This window comes from Mustela lutreola, chromosome 1 (assembly GCF_030435805.1).
Source record: "Mustela lutreola isolate mMusLut2 chromosome 1, mMusLut2.pri, whole genome shotgun sequence".
Classification (NCBI taxonomy): Eukaryota; Metazoa; Chordata; class Mammalia; order Carnivora; family Mustelidae; genus Mustela; species Mustela lutreola.
In genome coordinates, this window is record NC_081290.1 from 196,056,415 (window position 1) to 196,071,814 (window position 15,400).

General features: G+C 39.8%; 1 protein-coding gene across 3 annotated transcripts in view; it reads right to left on the minus strand.

The window, feature by feature from the left end:
* FEZ1 (fasciculation and elongation protein zeta 1) overlaps window positions 1-15,400 on the minus strand; it is a 47,058-nt gene that overhangs the window by 18,813 nt on the left and 12,845 nt on the right. For all 3 annotated transcript variants that reach the window (XM_059183997.1, XM_059183988.1, XM_059183992.1), the window contains exon 3: window positions 14,148-14,247. In XM_059183997.1, the coding sequence (XP_059039980.1) occupies window positions 14,148-14,247 (100 nt within the window). The remainder of the gene's footprint in view (window positions 1-14,147; window positions 14,248-15,400) is intronic.

A 15,400-nucleotide genomic window follows, 5' to 3' on the forward strand; every position in this document is an offset into this window, starting at 1 on the left:
TTTCACCCAAAAATGCTCAAAGTCTCAGGAATTGGAGACTGGGGGGGGGGGGCACTGGGAGGTGGGGCTACAAGAGGAAGGATCTGCCAGGATTCTTCATAGGAGCAGTAAGACCCCAAGTCTCTTCTCCTCTCCCATGAAGAAAAGGCAACTACCACCCTCCACCACCACCACCAAAAGAAGTGGAGATTTCACTTTGGAAAGGTTGAACTAAGGGAACATGTACACAAGAGACACCAGGTCACCTGAAAGCTGGGGTGAGGGATGGTGCCCAAAACAGAGGGATTAAGTGGAAGTCTACCTACTCACCAGAGACCCTCAGCCTCTTGCCCTGATTAGGCTCCAAGAATGCTAGCAGCCAGGCTTATCCTCCTCAAGCAAAACACTGGAGGACTCCACTTAGTGGTCACTACATTTCTGTTACACTGCGCAAGAAAAAAGACGTACATGCCAATATCTGGGGTCTCCAAACAAAATGACCAGTGACCAGGTCACTACTGAGCACTAAAGTGGGGGCCAGTAGGAGACAAGCCCTTCCCCCACAGGCAGAACTCTGTGAGTTTAGCCTCACTTTTAAATATGCCTAAAGATTGTCAAATATTTTCAGACAATCCCCAACATGAAAAACAGGGACGAAAGCAAATACATAGGAAAGGTAAATCAAAAGTAATACAGAGGGCAGAAGAAACTCCTTCCTGTCATTAGGAAGAGGGATACCAAGAAACACTGCCTCCTTGAAACATGGCCTGTTTAGTAGAATTGATTCTAAAAAACAACAAGATAAAGCTATTAGAAATTAAAATTATGGTAGCAAAATTTATATTTTCAGTAGAAGAGTTGAAGTTAAGGCCAAGAAAATCATCTAGAGAGTAAAAGAAAATAAGTAGATAGAGAATGGGAGGGGAGAAAAAGCAAAAGATCAGTTTAAGTACACTTGAATAAAAGGAATTCCAAAACACAAAAACAGACGAGATGGCCTCTTTCAGCCACAAAAGAGTAGCTAGTACTGGACTTACCCTGCCACACACAAATATAAATCTGGACAAAATCTAAGAGCCTATTGTTTTGAGGCACTGGGCACAGACAGTGCAAGGCTGTGTTCACTGAAAGAAGGGAAAACATGAAATAAATGAAAGCTGAGAATCTGTCACCTGTGAACTAACATTATAAGATTATATAGTAATCTATATAGAAATAGAAAGTTTTTTACCTGAAAAGAAATGATTAAAAATCTGACTTACAGGAAGAAATAAATAACACCAGAAATGGTAAATAGAAAAAAATTGTTTTTCCTTCTCCTAATCTCTTTAAAAGACAACTAACTGTCTAAAGCAAAAATTGTAACTTGTGTTGTGGGGTATGTAATGTGGATTAAAGTAAAATATATGACAAGAATAGCACAGAGGATGACAGGAGTATCCTTAAACTGTTGAGAGTGTTTCACATTTTATGTAAAGTAGCATAATATGAATCCTAAATAGACTATGATAAATTAATAGTGCAGGGTGTAATCTTTAGAGCAGTCAGTAAAAAAACAAAAACAAAACAAAAAACAAAGCACACAAAGAGGTATAGCTAAAATCCAATGGAAGAGGGAGTGCCTGGATGGTTCAGTCAGTTAAGTGTCCCCTTCAGCTCAGGTCACAATCCCAGAGTGCTGGGATTGAGCCCCGCAACTGGCTCCCTGCTCTTTGGGGAGCCTGTTTCTCCCTCTCCTTCTGCCCTGCTGCTCCTCCTGCTTGTGCTTGTTCTCTCTCTGTCAAATAAATACATAAAATCTTTTTAAAAATAAATAAATATTAAAAAATAAAATCCAGGGAACCTGGGTGGCTCAGTGGGTTAAGCCGCTGCCTTCAGCTCAGGTCATGATCTCAGGGTCCTGGGATCGAGTCCCGCATCGGGCTCTCTGCTCGGCAGGGAGCCTGCTTCCTCCTCTCTATCTCTGCCTGCCTCTCTGCCTACTTGTGATCTCTGTCTGTCAAATAAATAAAATCTTTAAAAAAAAATAAAAAATAAAATAAAATAAAATAAAATCCAATGGAAGAAAGAAAATGGAATACCAAAAAAATTTTGATTAACCCCCAAAAAGCAAGGAAGGTGGAACAGAGGAACAACAACAACAAAAAACCCAGATAGGACAAATAGAAATGCAAGATCATACCACTAAACATAAATTATTAAAGTTATTTTAAATGCTAATGAACATACTATGCAAATGAACTAAATTCAATAGACCAAAAAGCATAGATCATCATTGTCAGACTAAATACAAAAGACTCAACTGTATGCAATCTATAAAAGGCATACTTTAAACATGAAGACACAGGTGAAAAGTAAAAGGATTGATAGAAACATGATACAATCTAGTAATTACACTACCGGGTATTTACCCAAAGAAAATGAAAACATTAATTCAAAAAATATATACACCCCTACATTGATGTCAGCATTATTTACAATAGTCAAGCTCTGAAAGCAGCCCAAGTGTCCTTTGATGGATGATGAATGGATAAAGAAAACGTGACATATACATCTATACATAATGGAATTTTACTCAACCACTAAAAAGAATGAGATTTTTGCCATTTGTGACAACGTGGATGGACAACGTGGAGGGTATCATGCTAAGTGAAATAAGCCAGACAGAGAAAGGCAAATGTTATGATTTCACCTATAAGTGTAATCTAAAAGACAAAACAAGCAAAAACGGAAATACTCATAAATACAGAGAACAAACTGGTAATTTCCAGAAGAAAGGGTGGTGGGGAGAGGCAGAGGCAAAATAGCTTAAGAGGGTTAAGAGGTACAAACTTCCAGTTATAAGATAAATAAATCAAGGGGCACCTGGCTAGTTCATTTGGTAGAACATGTGACTCTTGATCTCAGGGTCATGAGTTCAAGCCCCATGTTGGATGTAGAGCTTACTTAAAATCAATCAATCAATCAACAATGGAGATCAAAAGTATAGCAAAGAGAATATAGTCGATAATACTGTAATAACATTGTATGGCAACAGATGGTAACTACACTTATCATGGTTAAGCATTGTGTAACGTATAGAATTTTCAACTCATTATGTTGTGCACCTGAAAAAAGAACTAATTTAACATTGTATACCAATTATATCTCAAATAAAACATAAAACAAAAAAATAAATTCTCATGGATAAACAGACAAGATAATCAGTTAAGAGCTAGAAGAATTCAATAAAACTATAAACTAACTTAATCTAGTTGAGCTTTATTAACCATTACAACCAATAATTACAGAATATACATTTTTTTCAATGGCACATAGTGCATTCTAAGATACAACATATGCTGGGCTATATAGCAACTCCAATATATTTTAAAAGACTGAATTTGTACAGATTGTGTTCTCTGACAAGATTAAACCAGAAACCAATACAAAATTATAACTATAAAATCCCTAAACACTCTGAAAGTAAGTAACATTCATCTAAATAATCTATAGGTCAAAGAAGAAAGAAATCACAAGAAAAATTAGAAAATATTTCAAAATGAGGTTAGTAAAAACACACCATCTCAAAACTGTGGGATTCAGGTAAAGCAACACTTAAAGGAAGTTTTATTATTTTAAAATTCTTATGTTATTGCTGGTCTAAATGTTTGCATCCTCCCAAAATTCGTTTGTTGGTATCTTAATGCCCGATGTGATGGCATTAAGAGGTGGGGCCTTGGGGATTTGCTTAGGTCATGAGTGTAGAGCCCTCATGAATGGGATTGGTACCTTATAAAAGAGTCCACAGAGCTCCTGAAATCCCTTGTACCATGTTAAGAACACAGACAGAAATTGGCAGTCTGCAAGCCAGAAGGAGGCCTTTACTAGAATGTAATCACGCTGGCACACTGATCTTGCATTCCAGCCTCTTTAACTGTGAGAAAGAAATTTCTGTTGTTTATAAGCCACCCTGTCTGTGGCAATTTGTTATGGGAGCCTGGGTAGACTAAGACAATTATTGCTAAAGTTTAAAATCTGGGGGAGCCTGGGTGTCTCAGTGGGTTAAAGCCTCTGCCTTCAGCTCAGGTCATGATCTCAGAGTCCTGGGATCAAGCTCTGCATCATCCAGCTCTCTGCTCAGCAAGGAGCTGGCTTTCCCCTCTCTCTGCCTGCCTCTCTGCCAGCTTATGATCTCTCTCTGTCAAAAAAGTAAATAAAATCTTCTAATAAATAAATAAATAAAATCTGATCTAAGCTCCCACCTAAAGTGGCTTAGTAAAACCCTAGTAAGTATAAGGAAGGAAATAATAAAGTTAAGGAAAGAAATCAACAAACTAGAAAACAAAAAAGCAACAGAGGTAAAAGAGAAAACAAGAGTGATTTTGTGGAGAGATTAATAAAAGTGATAACTCCCCCCCCCAAAAAAGTGATAAACCCATAGCTAGACTAAAGAGAGAAGAGGGGAAGGAGAGGGAAAGAAGGAGAAAGAAAACACAAATTAGCAGATCAGAAATAAAAAGGAGAATATCACTGTACTACAGTAAGATCTATAGATCTTACTTACATTAAAATAATAAAAGTGTATAATAAACAACTTTGTGGTCAATTACTCAGATTAAATGAAAAAACTCCCTGAAAAACACTATTTACCAAAATCAGCTGGAGGAAGAAACAGAAAATCCGAACACCCCTATGTTCATTAAAGAAATTGAATGTGTCAAAATAGACTCAAAATGGATGAAGGACCTCAATGTACGAAAGGAATCCATCAAAATCCTTGAGGAGAACACGGGCAGCAACCTCTTCGACCTCTGCCGCAGCAACATCTTCCTAGGAACAACGCAAAAGGCAAGGGAAGCAAGGGAAAAAATGAACTACTGGGATTTCATCAAGATCAAAAGCTTTTGCACAGCAAAGGAAACAGTTAACAAAATCAAAAGACAACTGACAGAATGGGAGAAGATATTTGCAAACGACATATCAGATAAAGGACTAGTGTCCAGAATCTATAAAGAACTTAGCAAACTCAACACCCAAAGAACAAATAATCCAATCAAGAAATGGGCAGAAGACATGAACAGACATTTCTGCAAAGAAGACATCCAGATGGCCAACAGACACATGAAAAAGTGCTCCATATCACTTGGCATCAGGGAAATACAAATCAAAACCACAATGAGATATCACCTCACACCAGTCAGAATGGCTAAAATCAACAAGTCAGGAAATGACAGATGCTGGCGAGGATGCGGAGAAAGGGGAACCCTCCTACACTGTTGGTGGGAATGCAAGCTGGTGCAGCCACTCTGGAAAACAGCATGGAGGTTCCTCAAAATGTTGAAAATAGAACTGCCCTATGACCCAGCAATTGCACTATTGGGTATTTACCCTAAAGATACAAATGTAGTGATCCAAAGGGACACATGCACCCGAATGTTTATAGCAGCAATGTCCACAATAGCCAAACTATGGAAAGAACCTAGATGTCCATCAACAGATGAATGGATCAAGAAGATGTGGTATATATACACAATGGAATACTATGCAGCCATCAAAAGAAATGAAATCTTGCCATTTGCAACAACATGGATGGAACTAGAGCGTATCATGCTTAGCGAAATAAGTCAAGCAGAGAAAGACAACTATCATATGATCTCCCTGATATGAGGAAGTGGTGATGCAACATGGAGGCTTAAGTGGGTAGAAGAATAAATGAAACAAGATGGGATTGGGAGGGAGACAAACCATAAGTGACTCTTAATCTCACAAAACAAACTGAGGGTTGCCGGGGGGAGGGGGTTGGGGAGAAGGGGGTGGGATTATGGACATTGGGGAGGGTATGTGATTTGGTGAGTGCTGTGAAGTGTGTAAACCTGGTGATTCACAGACCTGGGGATAAAAATATATGTATATAAAAAATATATGTTTATAAAAAATAAAAAATAAAAAAATAAAAAAAAAAAAAAAAAAAAAAAGAAAATACAAATTTAAAAAAAAAAAAAAAAAAAAAAGAAATTGAATGTGTCATCAAAAACCTTCCACAAAGAAAACCTCTGGTCCAGATGGTTTCGCTGGTGTAGTCTACCAAACATGTAAGGGAGAAATAATACCAATCTAAGACAAATTCTCAGAAACTAGAGAAAGGAAAATTCCCAATTCAAGTCAAGACATTACAAGAAAATTACAGAAAAAAATTCCTAGTGAACGGAGAAGCGAAAAGCTTTAATAAAATGCTAGCAAATCAAATCCCACATTATATAAAATGGATACTATATCATGACTAATTGGGGTTTATCTTAAGAATGAAAGGTTGGGGGACGCCTGGGTGGCTCAGTGGGTTAAAGCCTCTGCCTTCAGCTCAGGTCCAGCATCCTGGGATCCAGTCCTGTTTCGAGCTCTCTGCTCAGTGGGGAGCCTGCTTCCCCCCTCTCTCTCTGCCTCCCTCTCTCCTACTTGTGATCTGACAAATAAATAAATAAAATCTTTTAAAAAAAATGAAAGGTTTGCTTAATATTTGAAAATCAGTTTGTGTAATTCACCACATTAAGATAATAAATTGATCTACATATATAAATCAATATATGGATTTAGCAGTCACAGTTGAATTTCCAGCAACTTAGAGAAATTAATTAGCTGATTCCAAAATTTATATGGAAATACAAAGGACCAAAAATAGCCAAAACAACTTCAAAAAAAAAAAAAAGAACAAAGTTGAAAGACATACAGTTGACCCTTGAACAATGCAGGGTTTAGGAGTCTGGATGCCCTGCACTGTCAAAAATTCACATGTAACTTCTGACTCCCCAAAACTTAGCTACTAGTTAAGTTGACAGAAGCCTTACTGATAATATAGACAGTTGATTAATGCATATTTGGTATTTTATATGTATTCTATACTGCATTTTTACAATAAAGTAAGCTTGAGAGAAGAAAATGTTATGAAGAAAATCATAATGAAGAAAAAAATACATTTACAATACACTATTGTTTTTCCCAAAAAAAAATTTCACAAGTAAGTGGACTCACACAGTTCAAACCTGTGTTGTTCAAGGGTCAGAAGCTGTACTATTTTATGCTGAGACTTATTACAAAACTATAGTAATGAAGATAGCATGGTATCGGCATAGAGATAGACACCCACTGATGAAAAAGAATGAAGAATTCAGAAATAGATCCACACATACATGGTCGATTGATAAAGGTGCCAAGACAATTTAATAGGGAAAGAATAATATTTCCAATTAGTAGTACCAGAACAACTGGACAGCTATACACATACACACACACACACACACACACACACACACTCATACACACATGAACTTTAACCCTTACCTCACACCACATATAGAAACTAACTTGAAATGAATCATAAGCCACAGACGAGCTGAAACTATGCAGCTTCTAGAAGACTTACCAGAAAAATCCCAATGACTACTAAAATACTGCACATTAAGCACAAACTACAAAAAAAATCAATAGGGCTTCATCACATTTAAAAAACATTTGACCTTCAAAATAGCTTAAGAAAGTTAAAAGGCAGTCCATAGACAAAATGATGTGCATAAAACAGGGAACCTGGGTGGCTCAGTGGGTTAAGCCGCTGACTTCAGCTCAGGTCATGATCTCAGGGTCCTGGGATGGAGCCCTTCATTGGGCTCTTTGTTCAGCAGGGAGCCTGCTTCCCACCCCCCACACTCTCTGCCTGCCTCTCTGCTCACTTGTGATCTCTCTCTGTCAAATAAATAAATAAAATATTTAAAAAAATATATGTGCATAAAACATATCAGACAAAGGACTGCGTCTAGAATGCGTGTGTTAAATTAATTAAACAAGGAGGCCATTAGACTGAGGTGGTTTTAATGCCTTAGTAGATTTCCAAGCCAGTCAAAACCTAAACCTTTAATGCCTCAAGGTTAAGAATTCAAATCAAAGAGCAACCAATCTCAAACAGCCAACTAGGCTTTCCCAAATAATAGAGCCATTTAAGCTATAGCAAACTGAATACTTTCCTTCCTTTGCTTCCAGCTTATCTATAGTTCCTGTTGGTGGAGAACTCCTAACCGCTTTGGGCCTGTGCTGTCCTATTTGATCTTACTTACATTAATTCTTAAAAATTTAGTATGCCTTGGGGTGCCTGGGTGGCTCAGTTGTTAAGCGTCTGCCTTCGGCTCAGGTCATGTTCCCAGGGTCCTCAGATGGAGCCCCACATCAGGCTCCCTGCTCAGCGGAGAGCCTGCTTCTCCCTCTACCTACTGCTCCCCCTACTTGTTCTCATTCTCTCTGTGTCAAATAAACAAATAAAATCTTAAAAAAAAAATTAGTATGTCTCATTTTACCTTTTAATATAAGGAATAATAACAACTTAACAAGATCACTCATAACCCATTAAGAAAGTGGGCAAAGGACTTGGACACACGCTTCACTGAATAAGACAGATTACAAATAAGGACATGAAAGGATGCTCAGTAGTGCAAATTTAACCCAAATAAGTTACTCTATATGCCTACTCCAATGTCTAAATGTAAAAGGCTGCCTATAACAAGGGTTGGCAAGGATGTGGACTAACTGGAGCTCTCAAACTGGAAAAGCGTTTGACAGATTCTTAAAAAGTGAAACATACATTTACCCTATGACCCTAACATTCCACTCACGGGTTTTCTATCCCAGAGAAACAGAGACATACGACTACAAGCAGACTTAGGCAAGAATATTCACAATCGCTGAATTTACAATATTCAAAAAACAACCCAAATGTCCACCAACAGGTGAATGAGTAAGCCAATTATTTTATATCTCTATAATGGAACAGCCCTTGGCAATAAAAAGGGATGAACTGTTGATTTAAACAACAAAATAGATGAATATCTAAATGATTATACTGAGTTTTTAAAAGCCAGACCCCTCCCCCTGCAAAAAAAAAAAAAAGAGTATCTGCTGCATGACTCCATTTATACAAAATTCTAGAAAACACAAACTAATTTATAGTGATAGAAATGGGTTGCCTGGAGATTGGGGGGTGAAGGGGAGTAGTTAATGGATATTCTTGATATCTTGATTGTGGTGATAATTTCACAGATGTATACATATGTCAAAACTTATCAAATTGAATACTTTAATATATGCCATTTATTGTATTCCAATCATCCTTCAGTAAAACTATGAGAAAAAAAGAAAACCACACAATGAAAGAAAAGGAAAGAATGATACACCATGACCAAGTTGGGTTTATCTCAAGAATGCAAGGCTGACTTAATATTTGAGAATCAATTCATGTCATTGATCACATTTACATAATAAAGGAGAGAACTACGTATGTAATCATCACCATAGAGGCAGAAAACAGAAATAATTCATCTTCAGAGAAATAACACAAGAAAACATACCACAATTTAGTCATGAGTTTCCAGGGTGAAAGGCGCACTATATATAACGCAGACTGAATCGTGGAGAGGGGGACCTCACTGTAAGGCACATAAATGGAAAATTTCAAATGAGAAAGGAAAAAGAGGGGCGCCTGGGGGGCTCAGTGGGTTAAAGACTCTGCCTTCCGCTCAGGTCATGATCCCAGGGTCCTGGGATCGAGTCCCGCATCGAGCTCTCTGCTCTGCAGGGAGCCTGCTTCCTCCTCTCCCTCTCTCTGCCTGCCTCTCTGCCTACTTGTGATCTCTGTCTGTCAAATAAATAAAATCTTTAAAAAAAAAAAAAAAGGAAGGCAAAAGAATATCCTAAACGCTTTCAGAAAGAACCATAAAAGAGTCACATATAAAAGGAGAATCAGAATGGATTTGAGTTCTTCTCAACAGCAAGGGAAAGCTGGAAGATAAGAGAACAATGCCTTCAGAATTCCAGGTAAAAAAAATGTTTGCAACCTAAAATAACTATTAAATCAAACTCTCAATCTAGTCTATGGCAGGAGAATAAAGATATTCTAGTATATTCTAAAAAATAGATTCCTCTGTACCCTTTCTCAAGAATATAGTGAATTTTTTTCCCCACCAAAACAAGGGAATATGGGGCGCCTGGGTGGCTCAGTGGGTTAAGCCGCTGCCTTCGGCTCAGGTCATGATCTCAGCATCGTGGGATCTAGTCCCGCATCGGGCTCTCTGCTCAGCAGGGAGCCTGCTTCCCTCTCTCTCTCTCTCTCTCTGCCTGCCTCTCCATCTACTTGTGATTTCTCTCTGTCAAATAAATAAAAAAAATCTTTAAAAAAAAAAAAAAGGGAATATACCTAGAAAGATTAAAAGAAAATTCATCAGTCAAAGGACAGGAGAGAGAGGCAAGAAGTCTCCCCCAGATGAAAGTGAAGGGAAGTTCCACAAGAACAGCTGTGTACCAGATCTAGAATACAACCAGACTAGTTGATAGTAGAAAGATAGAGATACTCATTTGGACATTTTCAAGACCAAAAAAAAAAAAAAAGAAAAGAAAAGAATTGATAGAATGTCTGGGTTTATTTATTTATTTATTTATTTATTAAAGATTTTATTTATTTATTTGACAGAGAGAGATCACAAGTAGGCAGAGACACAGGCAGAGAGAGAGAGAGGAGGAAGCAGGCTCCCTGCTGAGCAGAGAGCCCGATGCAGGACTCCATCCCAGGACCCTGAGATCGTGACCTGAGCCGAAGGCAGCGGCCCAACCCACTGAGCCACCCAGGCGCCCTGGGGTTTTTATTTATTTATTTATTTATTTATTTATTTATTTGACAGAGAGCACAAGGAAGGGCGGGGGCAGAGGCAGAGGGAGAAGCAGGCTCCCCGCTGAGCAGGGAGCCTCTATGCCCCTTGATCCCAGGACTCTCAGATCACCACCTGAGCTGAAGGCAGATGTCCAACCAACTAGCCACCCAGGCACCCCTGAATGTCTGATTTTTTTTTTTTCAATCATATTGTGAGATTTAAAATTCACTCAAGAATTCTGGGTTGGACTATTGATAGATAAATATACAGAAAATCAAGCAAATTAAAAAAAACAAAATAATTCTTTACTCCAGGCTAAGAAAAAGGTTTTATAAGAGAAGAAATATTCTTATACAACACTACATGATTCAGTAAAAAAATAGTATTTACATAGTTATGATAGCTTATATATTTAGTATTGATTTCACTATAAATCGGTGACAACCCTCTGTTGGAAGGTGGAACGCTAAGTGTGAATGTTTGAGGAGGTATGAAAGCATTAAATCTTATCTTCCATAGTATAAAGTTAAAAAATAACAGCTCAAACTGTTGCTTTTAATCATTAAGCAAGCAGCAATATAAATGTGTTACTTAGAAAATTTGAGGTCTGGGCCATCTGGGTGGCTCGGTGGGTTAAGCCTCTGCCTTTGCTCAGGTCATGATCTCAGGGTCCTGGGATGGAGCCCAGCATCGGGCTCTCTGCTCAGCAGGGAGTCTGCTTCCCTCTCTCTCTCTGCCTGTGTCTCTGCCTACCTGTAATCTCTCTCTCTCTCTGTGAAATAAATAAAATCTTTTTTTTTTTTAAGATTTTATTTATTTATTTGACAGAGAGAAATCACAAGTAGTTGGAGAGGCAGGCAGAGAGAGAGAGGAGGAAGCAGGCTCCCTGCCAAGCAGAGAGCCCCATGCGGGACTCGATCCCAGGACCCTGAGATCATGACCTGAGCCAAAGGCAGCGGCTTAACCCACTGAGCCACCCAGGCGCCCCATAAATAAAATCTTTAAAAAAAAAAAGAAAAGAAAATTTGAGGTCTATGCCAAAAGAAATAAAAGTGGTGGCTCCTATGGCCTAGGGAAAGACAAGTCAGGAACAGCTGGGGGTCAGAGGGAGGCTTTAGGTCTTATAATATAGTTTTTTAAGATTTTATTTATTTATTTGATAGACAGAGATTACAAGTAGACAGAGAGGCAGGCAGGGCAAGAGGAGGAAGCAGGCTCCCCGCCGAGCAGAAAGCCTGATGCAGGGCCCTATCCCAGGACCCCAAGACCATGGAGCCAAAGACAGAGGCCCCAAACCACTGAGCCACACAGGCGCCCCTAGTCTTATAATATTTTTAAAGTATTATTTGATTTTTAAGACTATGTATATATATGGGGTATCCGGGTGGCTCAGTCAGTTAAGCGTCTGCCTTCAGTACAGGTCATGATCTCAGGGACCTGGGATCGTGTCCAACGTCAGGCTCCTTGCTCAACGGAGAGTCTGCTTCTCCTTCTGCCTCTACCCACCACGCCCTTCACCACCACCCCATCCGGGCTCCTGCTCTCTCGCTTTCACTCTCACTCTATCTCAAATAAATAAATAAAATATTTTTTCTTAAAAAATAAAAAGACTGTACATGTGTTACTTTGATTTTTAAAAAGCAAAACATGACTCTCTTTGCTGTCATAATCCAACAGTTTCTGTAATGTTTGATTACATTACTTGGAGTCCCAAGGACAAGCATAAAGAGGTGTGGGAGCACACACAACTGATTCCTGGCCATGAACCACTTAAGTGGAAGAAGAGCTATGAGAGCTTGCTCGAAGCAGCCTACCAGCTGTGTGCATTCAGCAAGACAAGGACACTGGGTCGGCCGCTCTCTTACAGGACTACAGAGCGCTGGTTAATCTAGCAAATCATTTAAACTGAGGTCAGTTAAAAGAGCTTCTACTGTAATGAATCCCGATAATAAAGGAGATGAAATAAAACAGCCTTAATCCATCCACTTTGGCTACCCTGTCATTTTCCCATGGGTTGGATGGAAGAAATTTCACAAGGAGTCGAACTCAAGATCATCCTTCTCAGGGTCGTTCAATTTGCCTTGAAATATTAACCCTCTTGAGGGAAATCTGCAAGTGAGGATAAATTAGAAACCTTCTGAAGGGCAGGCTATCTTACACATCCTCTGGCTTAGTCCACAGAAGGGGTTGAAAAGGTGGCAAAAGAGATAAGAAAGCAAAATCTGTCTTTTGCACCATGATGGACCTGATTTCATTTCAGTAACGAGATTTATTCCATGGTCGTCCCCTTGTCCTTTGCACTGAGGCAAGGATGCGTATTAGCATCGCAAGAGAAAACAAGCAGCCGGGAGCCAAAAGGCGACTTGGGACCTCTATCCACACTGAGTAGGATTGTCGCGAATATCCTAGTGTCAAAGTCACCACCTTAACTGCCCCATCCATGAAACCCTGAGGTTTTGAGAGTTTGGGATTGCTAATTATTAAAAGAGCTAAGGATGGACAGCCACCTTTTCAATAAATCAGCCCCTGTTGATCTCTTTGCTGTGCTCTTTGGGGCAATGATCTGCAGAAATATCGCCCGGTAAGGAAAATGCATCTCTCATTCCTTCCCTTGAACTCAATTCTGGAGGACCTAGGAAGATGAGATCCACCTCCCCTTCCCTCATTTGCTGAGCCCACATGGCTGTGACAGCCCTTCCTGGTAAGAAATCATTAAATTTCATTTACAGCTAAAACTAGAAAACGAAGCAAGGCAGAAATCAGCTTTTAGGAAGGATGGAGCCATTAAATGATTTTTTTTTTCTACACATAGATTCAGCTAGGAAGGGCCATTTGGATCTTCTGAAATGTCACTTGTCATAGCCCGTGCAAATCAACTCAAAACAAGTATATTCGCTTTATTCAGAAACCTTGAGGCTACTTTCTTCTTTGGCATCAGTAAACACGAATGTGACTCAGGTTCAGCTGCTTAAACATCTTCTTGGTTGAGTCTAGAAATGTCTCACTGGCCACTCCCCACGGAGTGACCACCTCCCTAAAGTCTAGGGCCCAGCTCTGATCATTAGCCAGGCTTTGACCTTGCCACAAGTGTATCAATATTTGCCACCTTGGTTTTGGTGGGACTGAACTGTTCATTTTAGATAGGAAAACCTGATATATTTTTTTAAACCATTCATATTTGCACACAAGGGAAATGTCATAGTCACTCTCCTCCTCTTACTTCAGACCCCCTTATTTTGCACGGTGCAGGACACAGATCAACCATAGCAACTTGCTTTGACACTTTTCACCGACAGCCGTTGGAATCACCTCGTACACACCAGAGGTCCCCTCCTCTTATTCTCTACCTCCTCTGCAACTCCTGCCTTCCCAGCAATGTTTGGGAGCTCCTGCTGGGCTTCGTGACCTAATGGGGAAGACTATTGAATTACTGAATGTTTTCCTAGCTGGAATCTAATCTACATCTTCTCGAGCTTTATTCAGCAAGGGGCCCCAGAGAGGTACCTCCGTGTCAGAGCTGTTGCCATTCAGAGCCTCCATGTTTGGGTCCCTCCAGTCTTCTGAGAGTGAAGGGATGTAATTGTCTGTCAGAGCATCCCAAACCCTGTAAACAAAGAGAAGCTCTCATTAGCACACATCTGTGGCCTGGCCTTGCCTGGAGGAAGGAAGAGCTGGGCCAGGGGAGGAGAGAGGCTTCTGTGTGTGCCAGGCTGAGGTCATCTGCCTTCCAGCATGCAAGAGCAAAGCAGCTTAAAAAAACGGAATTAGAGGCACTACCAGGAGAGAAAGAGCCAAGAGAATGGATGCCGGCCAGGGGCTTCAGCATGAAAGGTGTTTGCTTAAAAGAAGAGGGCTTTCTCACCATTGAGATACACATGGTAGAGTACAATCAAGCCAACTCTGGCAAAAAATAAATTGTCCCTGAAAATAAATCTGCCCCTCCACCAAATAGTTCATATGTCATGAAGCTAAGAAATGCCCATGATTCCTTTCCTTTCCTATGGGTGAAGAAGACAGAGAGAAAGAGGAAGATCATGATAGATTGATAGATTGATAGATACACAGATGATAGACACACAGATGGACATCAGGGCAGATTTTCTGGCTGAATCTCATTAAGATCAGGGCCATCATAAAGTTCAGATGCATTTCAACTTTATTGAATGCAAATCAACTAAATGGTCAAGAATGAACTCCTTGACATCTAACGTAGCTAAGGGGTTAATGCCCTGTTCATGCTTACTTATTACCCAGAATGCTCTAGCGAGCCCACGGGTGGCACGACCCCGCGCTCTAGCAATGTAAGTCTCCGTCATGGACATTCTAAGGCAAATGTAGGAAAGGAATCAATCAATACACCTCTAACAATTGGTTTTTGTGAGAGAAGATGGGGCTCCTTTTATTACATTACTTTTAAAAATTCCAATATGTACATTATAAGAAACCCTTTCCTACAACTCATGCCATTTAATTCACTTATTTCAGAAAGATTTCTTGGGCGGGGCGCAGTGAAAGAGAGGGGGTTAGGGGAAATTACCTAAAGTCACAAATTCTCACACACAGGAAAATAAACAAATGAGGGGCCCGTGGGTGGCTCAGTCGTTAAGTGTCTGCCTTCAGCTCAGGTCCTGATCTCAGGGTCCTGGCATCAAGCCCCCATGCAGGCTCCCTGCTCAGCAGGAAGCCTGCTTCTCCCTCTCCCACTCCCCCCGCTTGTGTTCCCTCTCTTGCTGTGTCCCTCTCTGTCAAATAAATAA